Raw genomic sequence first — 14369 nt, forward strand, 5'->3', positions numbered from 1 at the left:
TAAAATAAGTGAACTCCCCTCCTTCCTTTTGCAGAGCTAATTTGCATACTTTTTCCAGGGTGCTTGGCCCCACCTATAAGTCCCCTATACCTGCAGGGCGGTCTCCACAAGAAAAGAAAAACTCGCCCCTCCCCCCACAAAGACTATAATGGATCACATGACCACAGCAGTCATTTTGTGTAATTGGCCCAAGAAAGCCAATCAGCGAGGAAGAACGATCCGGTCATATGCAGTCCTATGTAAACCGACCACACATTATATATTAACCCATTTCTCATTTATGGTATTTATTTTTTATGTTACAAAAAAAAAGAATATATGATTACAAATGGGGCTTTCTTATTTTGATTTCCGACCGTTTTGTGTACACAGCTCCAATGCAGAGCTATGACTCCAAATGAACCCTGTCACCTGACCCTGCAATGACGCCTCCTTTTATCCGTCCCCTACATCTTGCTAACCTACCGGAAGTGATTTAACAAGAAGTACAGGACTGCTTGACTGCACAGTTGGCTTGTAGTCTGTAACCAAGGAGACGCAGTATTCAGCATGGGAGCTGTGAGCACAAAATAGAAAAAAAAATTTAAATATTGAAACAGCATTGTGTTGAGAAGTGAGATGTTGTCCGTGCGTCATGGCGGATCTCGGAGATCAGTCCTGCAGGAGCTTGTGCTTAATACTGGAGCTTGAAGAACAGAGATGGACAAACAAGGTCCCTGCGGCCGTTCGGGCCTGTAACTCCTGAAGGTCGTAGTCGTGAGCCCATTCCACGTTGCCCCAGCGCTGGATCTGCGATCAGAGAGAATGAAGGGTTAAACGCCCATCAGATAATAGTAGATGGATCAGAACCCTTTGATCCTACCTGGAGATTTCTGGTACAGGTTCATCCCTTCCATTACAATGTTGCACCGTGCCAAAGGGATCTGATCTCTAAAGCAAGGGTCTACAGACTGCGACCACTAGGCTACAACGCCCGGTCTACCCCATAGGCTGTGAGGACTCTGAGTGTTATAGTCTATGTATAACTGGAGACCCCTGCTCTACAAAGCCCTTTCATAATGGTGGTCCCAGATCACAGGCACCTATCAAATAACAAAGGGTCATTCCATTGGATTCACCCTTTACATATGTCAGATATCAAAGGGTCATTCTACTGGATTCCCCCTTTACATATGTCAGATATCAAAGGGTCAATTCACTGGATTCCCCCTTTAGATATGTCAAATATCAAACGGTCATTCCACTGGATTCCCTCTTTACATATATCAGATATGAAAGGGTCATTCCACTGGATTCCCCCTTTACATATGTCAAATATCAAAGGGTCATTCACTGGATCCCCCCTTTACATATGCAAGATATCAAAGGGTCATTCCACTGGATTCCCTCTTTACATATATCAGATATCAAAGGGTCATTCCAATGGATTCCCCCTTTACATATGTCAAATATCAAAGGGTCATTCACTGGATCCCCCCTTTACATATGCCAGATATCAAAGGGTCAATCCACTGGATTCCCCCTTTACATATGCCAGATATCAAAGGGTCATTCCACTGGATTCCCCCTTTACATATGACAGATATCAAAGAGTCATTCTACTGGATTCTCCCTTTACATATGTCAGATTCCAAAGGGTCATTCCACTGGATTCCCCCTTTACATATGTCAAATATCAAAGGGTCATTCACTGGATCCCCCCTTTACATATGCCAGATATCAAAGGGTCATTCCACTGGATTCCCCCTTTACATATGACAGATATCAAAGAGTCATTCTACTGGATTCCCCCTTTACATATGTCAGATTCCAAAGGGTCATTCTACTGGATTCTCCCTTTACATATGTCAGATATCAAAGGGTCATTCCACTGGATTCCCCCTTTACATATGCCAGATATCAAAGGGTCATTCCACTGGATTCCCTCTTTACATATATCAGATATCAAAGGGTCATTCCAATGGATTCCCCCTTTACATATGTCAAATATCAAAGGGTCATTCTAATGGATTCCCCCTTTACATATGTCAAATATCAAAGGGTCATTCACTGGATCCCCCATTAACATATGCCAGATATCAAAGGGTCAATCCACTGGATTCCCCCTTTACATATGCCAGATATCAAAGGGTCATTCCACTGGATTCCCTCTTTACATATATCAGATATCAAAGGGTCAATCCACTGGATTCCCTCTTTGCATATGTCAGATATCAAAGGGTCATTCCACTGGATTCCCCCTTTACATATGTCAAATATCAAAGGGTCATTCTACTGGATCCCCCCTTTACATATGCCAGATATCAAAGGGTCATTCCACTGGATTCCCCCTTTACATATGCCAGATATCAAAGGGTCAATCCACTGGATTCCCTCTTTACATATATCAGATACCAAAGGGTCATTCCACTGGATTCCCCCTTTACATATGCCAGATATCAAAGGGTCAATCCACTGGATTCCCTCTTTACATATATCAGATACCAAAGGGTCATTCCACTGGATTCCCCCTTTACATATGCCAGATACCAAAGGGTCATTCCACTGGATTCCCTCTTTACATATATCAGATACCAAAGGGTCATTCCACTGGATTCCCTCTTTACATATATCAGATACCAAAGAGTCATTCCACTGGATTCCCTCTTTACATATATCAGATACCAAAGGGTCATTCCACTGGATTCCCCCTTTACATATGCCAGATACCAAAGGGTCATTCTACTGGATTCCCCCTTTACATATGTCGAGTCTGGATGAATGAATGAAGCAGGCTCAGGAGCTGGAGATGTCAGCTGTGTTATCCAGATGTAACAGCAGCAATCAGAGCTAGCTCAGTTTGCTGCTGTTTAACTATTTAGATACCGTTATCAAATCACTGAATGTGGCATTTAAATAGCTCAAATGCCATTGACACCCCCCCACAATGCAATCGCAGGGGCCGATGGGATATCACGGCTGCTTTAGACATGCAGAAGGCCTCCATGGCTGCTGCCAAAAATGGCTCTTGGAAAAATGGGAGGAAAAACAAAATATATATATTTTGCAGGTCATTGAAAACTTAGTAAGTCCCAAGTTCTAAATATATACAACCACAGAAAGTATGTGCACCCCGTCCTCCCATGCTGCCGTTAGGGAGACCTCTTTTGCCTTATCATGGGCCTCTAGGGGGAAATCGAGGAGTATTTATTCCCAGGGGCCCGATCTACCTGATACTCCTCCTCCAGGCGGGACAGCAGGACGGCCTTTTGCACAGTCATGAATCGGTCCAGAAGGCCCATGGCGAGGATCAGCGATTTCAGCTGAGAAACCATAAACTCGATGCCTGCGGAGCAGAAATCATCAGATCAGGGGCACAGACGCAGCCCCGAGGAGCGGACAACATGGCGGTCACTGACCTATTAACGACCAGGAGTTGTAGGAGGCCAGATGGCGGTGTAACACCTCTCTGGTCTCATCGGGAATCACTGGACCCATGATGCTGGTGGACGAGCCGATCACAACATTGTACCTGAGGAGCAGAACCCGGAATTAGAGATTTTTTTCATTTTTTAACTTGACTGTATATATTATTGAAGAAAAATAATTTTTTGCAATTGCGTTTCATTAAAATGTTTCCATGGTTTGCCTTCTACAGTCTCCGTGTCTCCATGTCTAACACTGGCTGCAGAAGGAGTAAACGGGAATTCTGTCAGTGAGCTTCTAACGCTTTTATCTGAGCCCCGCTCACCTTTTTTATGACCACGGACCATATTAAAGTTTAACTTGAAGAGAAACAGTCTGTAAAAGCCAAACGTGCAAAATAATTGATGAAACCCAATTGCAAAAATTAATTATTATCCCAAATAAATGCATTTCAGTGAAAAAAGAAATATATTGTCCCCAGAGATGGAGTATCCCTTTAATAGGTCACTAACGATGCACGGGATGTCAGAACACTGCACCCTCTCACCTATTTTCTGCCCATTTCAGTACGGGGTCCCATTCGTTCGTCTGTAGCTCTACTAGTGCGGGGGGCTCCTCTACTCTGTAACTGCAGGGGAAAAACAGGAAGGAGTGAGCGGTCCGGACATATGGCGAGGGTGGGCTGCAGGTGTGCCACAGCAGGGCAGAGGATTTCAGGAGCGGAGTGTGCTAATGCCATGGGAGGCAGTGACTGAGAAGAGAGCAGTATAGCACAGCAGGGCAGAGGATTTCAGGAGCGGAGTGTGCTAATGCCATGGGAGGCAGTGACTGAGGACAGAGCAGTATAGCACAGCAGGGCAGAGGATTTCAGGAGTGGAGTGTGCTAATGTCATGGGAGGCAGTAACTGAGGACAGAGCAGAATAGCACAGCAGTACAAAGTATTTCAGGAGCGGAGTGTGCTAATGTCATGGGAGGCAGTGACTGAGGACAGAGCAGAATAGCACAGCAGCACAAAGGATTTCAGGAGTGGAGTGTGCTAATGTCATGGGAGGCAGTGACTGAGGACAGAGCAGTATAGCACAGCAGCACAAAGTATTTCAGGAGCGGAGTGTGCTAATGTCATGAGAGGCAGTGACTGAGGACAGAGCAGAATAGCACAGCAGCACAAAGGATTTCAGGAGCAGAGTGTGCTAATGTCATGGGAGGCAGTGACTGAGGACAGAGCAGTATAGCACAGCAGCACAAAGTATTTCAGGAGCAGAGTGTGCTAATGTCATGGGAGGCAGTGACTGAGGATACAGCAGTATAGCACAGAGTATTTCAGGAGGGGCTTGTGCAGATCTTGTAGGTTAGGGGTAGAACACTGAGGTGTAAGGCCTTATTCACATGTTATGTTTTTTTTTCACATATGAGAAAAACTGACTGAGGTTCATCATTTTTATGCGCATATGGGGGGAAAAGAGAAAAAAGTTTATTTTTTTCCCTAAGCAAGAGTCTGTGAAAATCGGACAGTAGTCAAACGGATGTGTGACTGCGGCCTAAGGGCAAGCTGCAGCACAGAGCATTTCAGGAGTGCACTTATAAAATGGGAGGCGATGATGTGGCCACTTTTATATTAGTGAGAACAAAGCTGAATGTGCCAGGATCAGTGTAGAGGGGCGAGAAGGAGAAGTGGGAGGAACAGAATCTGCCCAGCAGCACAGAGTATTTTAGGAGAAGAGTCTTCTCATTTAAAAGACAAGTGAGAGACCCCAAATCAGCGATGTGAGGAGGAACAAGGGACTCACCAGACAGTATCTGTATCGAGGAACTTCAACGAGGCCGCGATCAGCTGCTCCTTACTCCTGTGTGTTGGGTTATCCAGAGCCGTGTTACACAGGGTGGTCTGCAGGAAATGAGGGGGGACGGAGAGATGATCGATATATAAGAAAAAGAAAACCAGCAGCAGTGTGTCTGTGTGTCGTGCCTCCAAGGCAGCAATCAATCCTCTATATAGGAAGCAAAAAGTGGAGGCAGCAGCACCCCAGCATAAGGTGAAACAAGTGCTTATTAATAGCCCAGAGTGGGGACGCTTCAAGAGAAAGGCTCACAGTTTTTGAGCTGAAACGTCACCACTATGGGCTATTAATAAGCACTTGTTTCACCTTATACTGGTGTGCTGCTGCCTCCATTTTTTGCTTCCTAAATATATAATACATAGACAATAGATAGATGATAGAGAAATAGATAGATGATAGATGATATAGATAGATAATAGATAGATAATTGATAGATAATAGATAGATAATACATAGATGATACATAGACAATAGATAGATGATAGATAAATAGATTAAATAGATAGATAATAGATAATACATAGATAGATGATGATAGATAATATAGATAGATAATAGATGATAGCTATATAGATAATACATAGATGATAGATAATAGATAGATAATACATAGATGGATAATAGATAGTTTCAGTTACCAGGTGCATTGTGAAGAATTTGATGGTGTCTCGCTGGGATTCCCACTCGGTGGCCACGGCTATCGCTAGGGGTTCACTCGGGACAGTGAAGATCTTTCCCTGCGGGGTCCGTAACTTCCTACGATCCAGGTTTACCTCAAATCCACCTGATAAATACAGCAAACATCAAATGATTCCACATATTTAGAAAGATGAGAGCCGCAGAGAATGGGGGGCACCGGAGTCCAAAGTTATCCGAGGTCAAATCTCCTCAATCCACCGTGAAGACAACACTCAACTCCTTTCCCATAATATCTTTCCCTTAGGATATGTTGGGACATTCACTATTACATTTTTAGTGCTGGGAACTGTATATTCTCATCTACATAAATAAATACCCCTTTAGATGGCAAAACTTTGTTTCTGAGACACAGAGGTCTGTATATACACTGAATTGTATTATTGAGCTGTGTCTGCAGCCACCACTAGAGGGAGCGCAGTGCGGCCACCACTAGAAGGAGCGCGGTGCGGCCACCACTAGAGGGAGCGCGGTGCGGCCACCACTAGAGGGAGCGCGGTGCGGCCACCACTAGAGGGAGCGCGGTGCGGCCACCACTAGAGGGAGCGCGGTGCGGCCACCACTAGAGGGAGCGCGGTGCGGCCACCACTAGAGGGAGCGCGGTGCGGCCACCACTAGAGGGAGCGCGGTGCGGCCACCACTAGAGGGAGCGCGGTGCGGCCACCACTAGAGGGAGCGCGGTGCGGCCACCACTAGAGGGAGCGCGGTGCGGCCACCACTAGAGGGAGCGCGGTGCGGCCACCACTAGAGGGAGCGCAGTGCTTACTGATCTTGTTTTGAACCTAATAAAAACCCAGTCTGCCATGAGCTCCCCCTTGTGGTGACTCACGGTAGACTTATATGTAACACTTTTGTCTGTGGATCTTTATATATATCTCAATCCTTGGAGGCAGAATATAGGTGCGAGCTGCTCACCTTCACCTTGGGAGATGCTGACACCCTCATAAAACTTCTTTCTTTCTAGAGCAATAAGAAAAAAACAGAAACTAGATCGGATACAAGTTATAATTCACATAAATATAAGTGATTTTATTACAGGGATTGTCCAGGATCAGACCCATACGTCACATATAATATGTTCAGATAAAACAGCGCCACCCCTGTTCACAGGTTGTATGTGGTATTACAGCTGAGCTCCATTACCAGGTGTGTCTTGCACAACCCCTTTAATCCAGACTAGGTGATTTTTCAGCTTTTATTTTTTTTCTTCCCCTTCTTAGAAGAGCTGGAACTTTTTTTTTATTCTTCCAGTCTCATATCCGTATGAGGTTTTGTTTTTTGAGGGGCGAGTTATAGTTTTGAATAGCGCCATTCATTGTACCATTAAATACACTGGAATGTGGGGAGGTGGCTGGTAACCTTGGCAACAAGCAATAAACAAATGAAAGCGATTCTTTAGAATGGAGAGAATTTATAATAAGAGGTGTTTCCTATATAAGAAGCAGCCGCTCATCTATGGGGGTCACACCTCAGCACTCACCCGTCGGGGGGGCATAGGACCTCCTCTGTGTGACGATGCTGCCCAGCGAGCGCAGTTTGCGGCACAGGCCTCCGTTCACACCCGCAGGCCGCGCTGACAACATACGGTGAAGGATCGGCAGCATCCTGACAGTGGGGGGTTTTGCACTTAGTTTAGAAAACTGAAAAAATAGAGGACAAAATTCTGAGTGTGAACATAAACCAAGAATTGTCTAGCCTTTAAAGTAAGCGGCTATTTTACATTTAAAGGGGATGTCCACCTGCGCAGACTTCTATTGAAATGCTTTTATTTTTGCGGTTAAAATTCAAGTTTGCAATTGGGTTCAGGACAAATTTTGCTCCATTTGGCTTTTACAGGTCACAATCAGCTCTGATGAGGTCTGTAGTCATAGATCAGAAAAAGAAGAGGGAGGAAGACAGTAGGGAGCTCACTGATAGGTGCTCAGGTGACTCACTCAGCAGCCAGCAACAGAGGTAAAGAAGAAGGGAGGTGCAAGATCTGTGATGACACCCAATTATAAAAAGGGAGGACAGGGCGACTCTTAGGGCCACCCACTGCTGCCATGTACCTGCTCACAGCACCCGCCGCCCGGAGCAGGAGAGCGGCGCCATGCTGATCCTCCCGGCGCCTCCTCCTCTGGGCGCAGCCATGTTGCTGGTGACCCTGGAGTCTCCTCCTACGTCACATCCCTCTTCCAACCAATCACAGCCTCCGCTCCTGGACACGAGAACTACATCTCCCGTCATTCAACGCTTGGCTCCTCGACCAATCGTATCGCAGGTGAGAGTGTGGGTGGAGCGTCTCTCGGCCAATCGCCGCGCTCGGTGGTGAAGAGGCCCAGGCGCTCAGGCCGGGAGCGGAGAAACGGCCGAGCCCTGCGGGACGAGCTGTGCCCATCGGCAGGGGGGCCGGCCCTGGATATGCCGGTCCGAACCGAGGCTAGCAGCACGGCTTCCGGCTCCTCGTCCCTCATCCCGCCACCTCCCATCAACACGCAGCAGCCCGGGGTGGCCACCACCCTGCTGTACAGCGGCTCCAAGTTCCGGGGGCACCAGAAGAGCAAAGGCAACTCGTACGATGTGGAGGTGGTGCTGCAGGTGAGCGGGGGCTGCCTGCACGGAGGGGCGAGACACCGGCTGTGCGGCGTGGGGGGCCCGGTGCTTCTCCAGGCGAGAGTGGGTGGGGGGGCCCGGTGCTTCTCCAGGCGAGGGTGGGGGGGCCCGGTGCTTCTCCAGGCGAGGGTGGGGGGGCCCGGTGCTTCTCCAGGCGAGGGTGGGTGGGGGGGGGCCCGGTGCTTCTCCAGGCGAGGGTGGGTGGGGGGGGGCCCGGTGCTTCTCCAGGCGAGGGTGGGTGGGGGGGGGCCCGGTGCTTCTCCAGGCGAGGGTGGGTGGGGGGGGGCCCGGTGCTTCTCCAGGCGAGGGTGGGTGGGGGGGGGGGCCCGGTGCTTCTCCAGGCGAGGGTGGGTGGGGGGGGGGGCCGGTGCTTCTCCAGGCGAGGGTGGGTGGGGGGGGCCCGGTGCTTCTCCAGGCGAGGGTGGGTGGGGGGGGGCCCGGTGCTTCTCCAGGCGAGGGTGGGCCCGGTGCTTCTCCAGGCGAGGGTGGGTGGGGGGGCCCGGTGCTTCTCCAGGCGAGGGTGGGTGGGGGGGCCCGGTGCTTCTCCAGGCGAGGGTGGGTCGGGGGCCCGGTGCTTCTCCAGGCGAGGGTGGGTGGGTGGGGGGGGCCCGGTGCTTCTCCAGGCGAGGGTGGGTGGGGGGGGCCGGTGCTTCTCCAGGCGAAGGTGGGGTGGGGGGCCCGGTGCTTCTCCAGGCGAAGATGGGGGGGGGGGGGGCCCGGTGCTTCTCCAGGCGAAGATGGGGGGGGGGGCCCGGTGCTTCTCCAGGCGAAGATGGGGGGGGGGGGGGGGCCCGGTGCTTCTCCAGGCGAAGGTGGGGGGGGCCCGGTGCTTCTCCAGGCGAGGGTGGGGGGGGGCCCGGGTGTTCTTCCTCTTTCTGCTCCTGCCCCCCCCCTACTCAATGTTTTGTCCCCTGGTGTTGTGGCCCCCCCTCCCTTATCTTGCACCCCTCACTTTCCTTGTAGACTGCACAGATTGCCCCCTTGTTGTTGCCCCCGTTGCAGAACTAGCATTGCCTTGAGGTGTTATTGGGGCCAGGAGCAGGGGGTCTTCAGCTGCCATCACCACCATTATCCAGGTGCTCGCAGCCCCCTGTGCCTGGGCAGCAGGGAGATGTGCGGCTGCCGGACCCCTCTGATCCGTGGCAATCCTCTGGGGAGGCTGATCAGTGTTACCTGACAGCCTCCATCAGACGTGTACACTGCCCCCTGTAGGGCGAGAAGCCTTCTCTGTGCCATTTCATGGACCGACATGGCTGTTGTTCTCCCTGTGTAGCCCCCCGCCGTCCTCGCCCCCCGCCGTCCTCGCACCGATCCTCTGCTGCATAGTGATGATCCACAGGACTCCGGAGCCGATCACGGGGACACAACAGACGATCCGTCACCGCACAGCCGCAGAGTCCTGCACAATCCGCACATGTGACTGATACATTGTAACAGAAGTTCAGGAGAGAATGTTCTACTGAAGGCAGCAAGTTGTTTTTTGTTTTGTTTGTTTTTTTTCTTCTGCGGCTTTCTAACACATTCCTTCTTTTGGTTCTTCATCATTTTCAAGATTTCTACGAATCGAAGCCACACGGGAACGTCACAATCCGCGGGAACGTCAGGATTTCCTTATAAACATCTCCTATCCTTTAAATCTATTGGTGCCGCTGTGATGACGCCCTATCTGTCAATCATCTGACCGCTGCAGCCAATCACTAGTTTAGCAGTCGCTTTCAGAGTGTGGAATAATCCATGTTCACAGCTGTGGGGTTGTTACAGTTGTATCCTGTGTAGACGATACATTGTATCTTAGAGATTTGCATCCCTGATGTGATCTCCTGGAGGACGGATCATACTGGATCAAACTGTAACAAATCTGCAATTATAGGGGGGAAAACTCCAGTTCACTTACAGCAAGCAGAGATCCAGGGACAGGATGCGGGTGATTGGGGGGCAGCGCCCCAGTGGACAGGATGTGTTGTCATAGGGGCCCGGGTGCTATTAACCCTCTTTCTGCTCCGCAGCACGTGGACATGGAGAACGCTTATCTGTGCGGATACTTGAAGATAAAAGGCCTTACTGAGGTGAGTGACCCCATTACTGACAGCCATGGGGCGCCCTTCTCCTGCGTGCCGTGGGGGTTGCTCTAGATGGCTGGACCAATAGTAGAGAAATGGCGGCCATGATTATTAAAGGGGCGTTTTGTTTTTTTTTGTTTAAAGGCATGGGCTGATTATTTTTAATCATAGACGGACTCTCCTTACAGCACAGATTGCTTTGTTCGTCTGTACTGACTCCGGCCTGCGGTATTTAGAGGTGATGCCCCCCATGTATCCCCCCCAGGACAAGTGCAGCGCTAGGTTCGGCGGTTCACCATATAGATCAGGAAGCCACTCGGTGACCCCATAAACTTTGCCTTTTTGTAGCTTGGAGCACTGGGCTCCTCTTTCCTCGTGTGTGCATTTTAGGAGACCTTTTAGGGGGCACGGCTGTGATCCTGCCATCTGGACCGCTCGGGGTACAGGAAGCTGCAGGCGACCATATAACGCGCTGTCCTAGGAGCTGGGTCTCTATGCGTCCCTCCACCTCTGTGACGGCACTGTCCCTTTTTTAAAGGGCTGTTCCCATCTCGGATATTTCTGGCTGAGAATCCCTCTTTTCTGTGTCTATCTCTAGCATGGGGAGGTAAGGAGGTGGTCGCCAAGCTCACCTCTCTTCACCTCTATGGGAGCATGCTCGCTTGGCAATTATCAGGACTCCCATAGAAGTGAATGGAGAGGATCACGCATGGACGGCCACCTCTGGTCTCAGCTCAGCGAGATGCGTCGGCTTTCCCATTGTCTGGTGTTACAGCTTCCACCTATAGAATATGCTATATTCCCTCCTTCATCCTCTTTTCAGGAATACCCGACCCTCACCACCTTCTTTGAAGGGGAGATAATCAGTACAAAACATCCGTTCTTAACCAGAAAGTGGGACGCGGATGAGGACGTGGACAGGAAGCACTGGGTGAGCGTGGGCAGTATATGGGCCGGTCACTCTCCGCCGCTCGTATTCTGCCCCCCTGGGCACTGACCCATCGTCTCTCCACACAGGGGAAGTTCCAGGCTTTCTATCAGTATGCCAAAACCTTTAATTCCGATGACTTTGGATTCGAGGAACTGAAAGCCGGCGATTACGTCTTCATGAGGTGGAAGGTGCGTTTTCCTGTAACATTTCTTAAAAGGACCAGACCCAAACCCATCTATAATGAGAAGGGTGCAGATTATAGACCCCCCCCCCCCATCTATAACGGGAAGGGTGCAGGTTATATACCCACCCTCATCTATAACGAGAAGGGTGCAGATTATAGATCCCTCCCCTCCCCGTCTATAACAAGAAAGGTGCAGATTATATATCCCACCCCCGTCTATAACGAGAAGGGTGCAGATTAGACAAACATCCCCCCCCCCCCCCCTTTCAGGCCTATAACGAGAATGATGCAGATTAGACCCCCCCCCCCCTTGTCTATAACGGGAAGGGTGAAGGTTATAGACCCCCCCCCCCCCCTCCCCGACTATAACAAGAAAGGTGCAGATTATAGACCCCCCCCCCCCTCGTCTATAATGAAAAGGGTGCAGAATATAGACCCCCCCCCATCTATAACGAGAAGGATGCAGATTATAGACCCCCCCCCCTTCCTCGTCTATAACGAGAAGGGTGCAGATTATATACCCACCCCCATCTATAACAAGAAGGATGCTGATTGTAGACACCCCGCCCCCTGTCTGTAACGAGAAGGGTGCTGATTGTAGACCCACCCCCGTCTATAACGAGAAGGGTGCAGATTATAGACCGCCCCACCCCCATGCGATTTTGGGTATACATGGTTTCCTCTCTCTCCTCTGCAGGAACAGTTCCTGGTGCCTGATCACACAATCAAAGACATCAGCGGCGCTTCCTTTGCCGGCTTCTACTACATTTGCTTCCAGAAGTCGGCGGCATCCATAGAGGGTTACTATTATCACCGGAGCTCAGAATGGTGAGCGCTGCAGGGCTCCTTGTGACATTCCTGCAAGAAGAATGTTATGGTCAAAGGCAAAAAAAAACCCCATACTTTACCCACAAGAGGGCGCTGTTCTATTACGTGTTTTATTGCACTATATGGCGATGTAATACAGTACCAGTGACGGCGTGCTCCATCACACAGCGCAGGTGTATTGCCATCACTTAGTGACTACTGTAACGAATCTTCTGCTGTGCAAAGCATTGGACTTGGGCACCCAGTAGCTGTATATAAGGCTGTTTCCACTCCCTTCTAGCAAGCAGAGTTTTGATGAGTCTTCTGTTTCTCTTCCCCTTGCAGGTATCAGTCCTTAAACCTGACGCATGTCCCAGAACACAGTGCCCCCATCTACGAGTTCCGGTGACAGGAGCCTGACCTCGCCACCGTCGCACCGACAGAGCGGAGCTGTCCGCACCGAAACCTGCCGTTTCCTATCTGTCCCAGAGACTCTGAGAAGAATGTATGAGTGTTAAAGCAATGACGCGTGCAGCGGCATCCACTCTGTACGCGGGTTTTATTTTAATCCGCTGGGTTTTCTTTTTTTTTTTTTTTGTTAGTTTTTTTTTTTTCCTGCTTGACATTACTGCGCCTCCAGCTTTATCCCTCCAAGACTAACATGGACCCCTTTGCTTAAATGCATCCCATTGGACCAGAATATGGATTATTGCATCCCCCCGGACACATGCATAACGGTGGGGGTGGGTGCTGCGGAAACCCCTGAACATATGATCTTCACACTCCATCGATGGGGGATCTACCCCATTCCTAATACCAATTAGCAAAACTTCCCCCTCCCCCACCCCGTCCTCCGGTCCCAATGTCAAAAAGGAAAAGGTTTTCAGACTGCAATACATTTCTCCGTTTTCACATTGAAAATGGGAAATGTCAGATTTTTTTTTTATATATATATCTATAAATATATATTATAAATACACATATATTTAATCAAAGTATAAAAAAAATTCTATGGATGCCTCCTGAGAGCCGACCGAGCTGCTGAAGATTCAGTTCCGTATTTTGCGGCGGCCTATTTTTCCAGGGTATACGTAAACGGGTGACGGAGACGCGTTGCACCCCCTGCCTGTTCAGTCTCATTTTAATGAATTCTATATATCCGGGCTTCTCAAGGGTCTGAATGCAAAATGTGGGAACAGCGCCACCGGCTGGCAGACTGTGCTCACCACAGCTGAATGGGTAAAAAAAAAAAATGACCAGCGGCGAGGTGGACTGTTGACGCAAGTGACCATTTTTTTTATTTTCGCGAGGAGCCTGTTTTTGGAGTTGTTGTCGTATTTTGCTATGTGTCATGGATTAAAGCGTGGCTGGCTTTTCTCTCTGATTCTCCGCAAACAAAAAAGCTTCAGACTTCTCGTCTATTCCACAGTCGCTGCACATTTGTTGAGAAAAACACTAATTTTTTTTTATTTTTAATTCCCCGTCAAAGAAAAACTCTTCCTGTTACACTTCTGACTTGTTGCTTCAATGTGTCATTTACACCGAGTAGAATGGATGGAGAGGTCAAATTGATTTTTTTTTTTCTCTTTTATATGTAATACCATAGAGTGGGGCAGAATACTGCCAGGTAAATGTAGGGTTAAATCTAGAGCATCTCTTGCACTAGGGCACATCGCAATGCATTGAGTTCTGGCAGCAACTGGAGCACAAGAACCCATTTGATATTTCATTGCAGCAAATGCACAATAAAGAAAATATAGTAAAAAAAAAAAAAATCTATGATGGGAGGAGGCTTGATCAGCCTGGAAATGGATGGTTACAAGGGCATTTCTCAAATGAAGTGACAGCTCTGCGC

The 14369-nt window shown here is 49.2% G+C and overlaps 2 protein-coding genes across 2 annotated transcripts; one reads left to right on the forward strand and one right to left on the reverse strand.

Annotated features, from left to right (window-relative positions):
• Positions 1 to 270: 270 nt before the first annotated feature.
• On the reverse strand, positions 271 to 8164 carry ATPAF2 (ATP synthase mitochondrial F1 complex assembly factor 2). Its single transcript, XM_077274335.1, has 9 exons — positions 7989 to 8164; positions 7421 to 7580; positions 6856 to 6900; positions 5883 to 6028; positions 5194 to 5291; positions 3953 to 4033; positions 3399 to 3511; positions 3210 to 3325; positions 271 to 789 (listed from the first exon to the last, which is right to left on the reverse strand). Exons 2-9 carry the CDS (start codon positions 7542 to 7544, stop codon positions 652 to 654), a joined length of 861 nt encoding a protein of 286 aa, XP_077130450.1. The 5' UTR covers positions 7545 to 7580; positions 7989 to 8164; the 3' UTR covers positions 271 to 651.
• Positions 8165 to 8186: 22 nt separating this feature from the next.
• On the forward strand, positions 8187 to 13463 carry GID4 (GID complex subunit 4 homolog). Its single transcript, XM_077274336.1, has 6 exons — positions 8187 to 8517; positions 10539 to 10598; positions 11416 to 11523; positions 11610 to 11711; positions 12405 to 12535; positions 12860 to 13463. The coding sequence occupies exons 1-6, from the start codon at positions 8341 to 8343 to the stop codon at positions 12921 to 12923; spliced, it is 642 nt and encodes a 213-aa protein (XP_077130451.1). The 5' UTR covers positions 8187 to 8340; the 3' UTR covers positions 12924 to 13463.
• The last annotated feature ends 906 nt before the right edge of the window (positions 13464 to 14369 follow it).

The sequence above is a fragment of the Ranitomeya variabilis genome, chromosome 7, assembly GCF_051348905.1.
Source record: "Ranitomeya variabilis isolate aRanVar5 chromosome 7, aRanVar5.hap1, whole genome shotgun sequence".
In the NCBI taxonomy this organism is placed as follows: domain Eukaryota; kingdom Metazoa; phylum Chordata; class Amphibia; order Anura; family Dendrobatidae; genus Ranitomeya; species Ranitomeya variabilis.

What these genes read in the sequence shown, in the direction of transcription:
- GID4 (XM_077274336.1), top strand. Translation starts at nt 8,341, where the DNA reads ATGCCGGTCCGAACCGAGGCTAGCAGCACGGCTTCCGGCTCCTCGTCC. An exon ending in AGATAAAAGGCCTTACTGAG is followed by an intron (nt 10,599 to 11,415) that starts GTGAGTGACCCC and finishes TCCTCTTTTCAG; the next exon opens with GAATACCCGACCCTCACCAC. An exon ending in ACGTCTTCATGAGGTGGAAG is followed by an intron (nt 11,712 to 12,404) that starts GTGCGTTTTCCT and finishes TCTCCTCTGCAG; the next exon opens with GAACAGTTCCTGGTGCCTGA.
- ATPAF2 (XM_077274335.1), bottom strand. Translation starts at nt 7,544, where the DNA reads ATGCTGCCGATCCTTCACCGTATGTTGTCAGCGCGGCCTGCGGGTGTG. An exon ending in CTCGATACAGATACTGTCTG is followed by an intron (nt 4,034 to 5,193) that starts GTGAGTCCCTTG and finishes TTTCCCCTGCAG; the next exon opens with TTACAGAGTAGAGGAGCCCC. An exon ending in GCCTGGAGGAGGAGTATCAG is followed by an intron (nt 790 to 3,209) that starts GTAGATCGGGCC and finishes CTCTGATCGCAG; the next exon opens with ATCCAGCGCTGGGGCAACGT.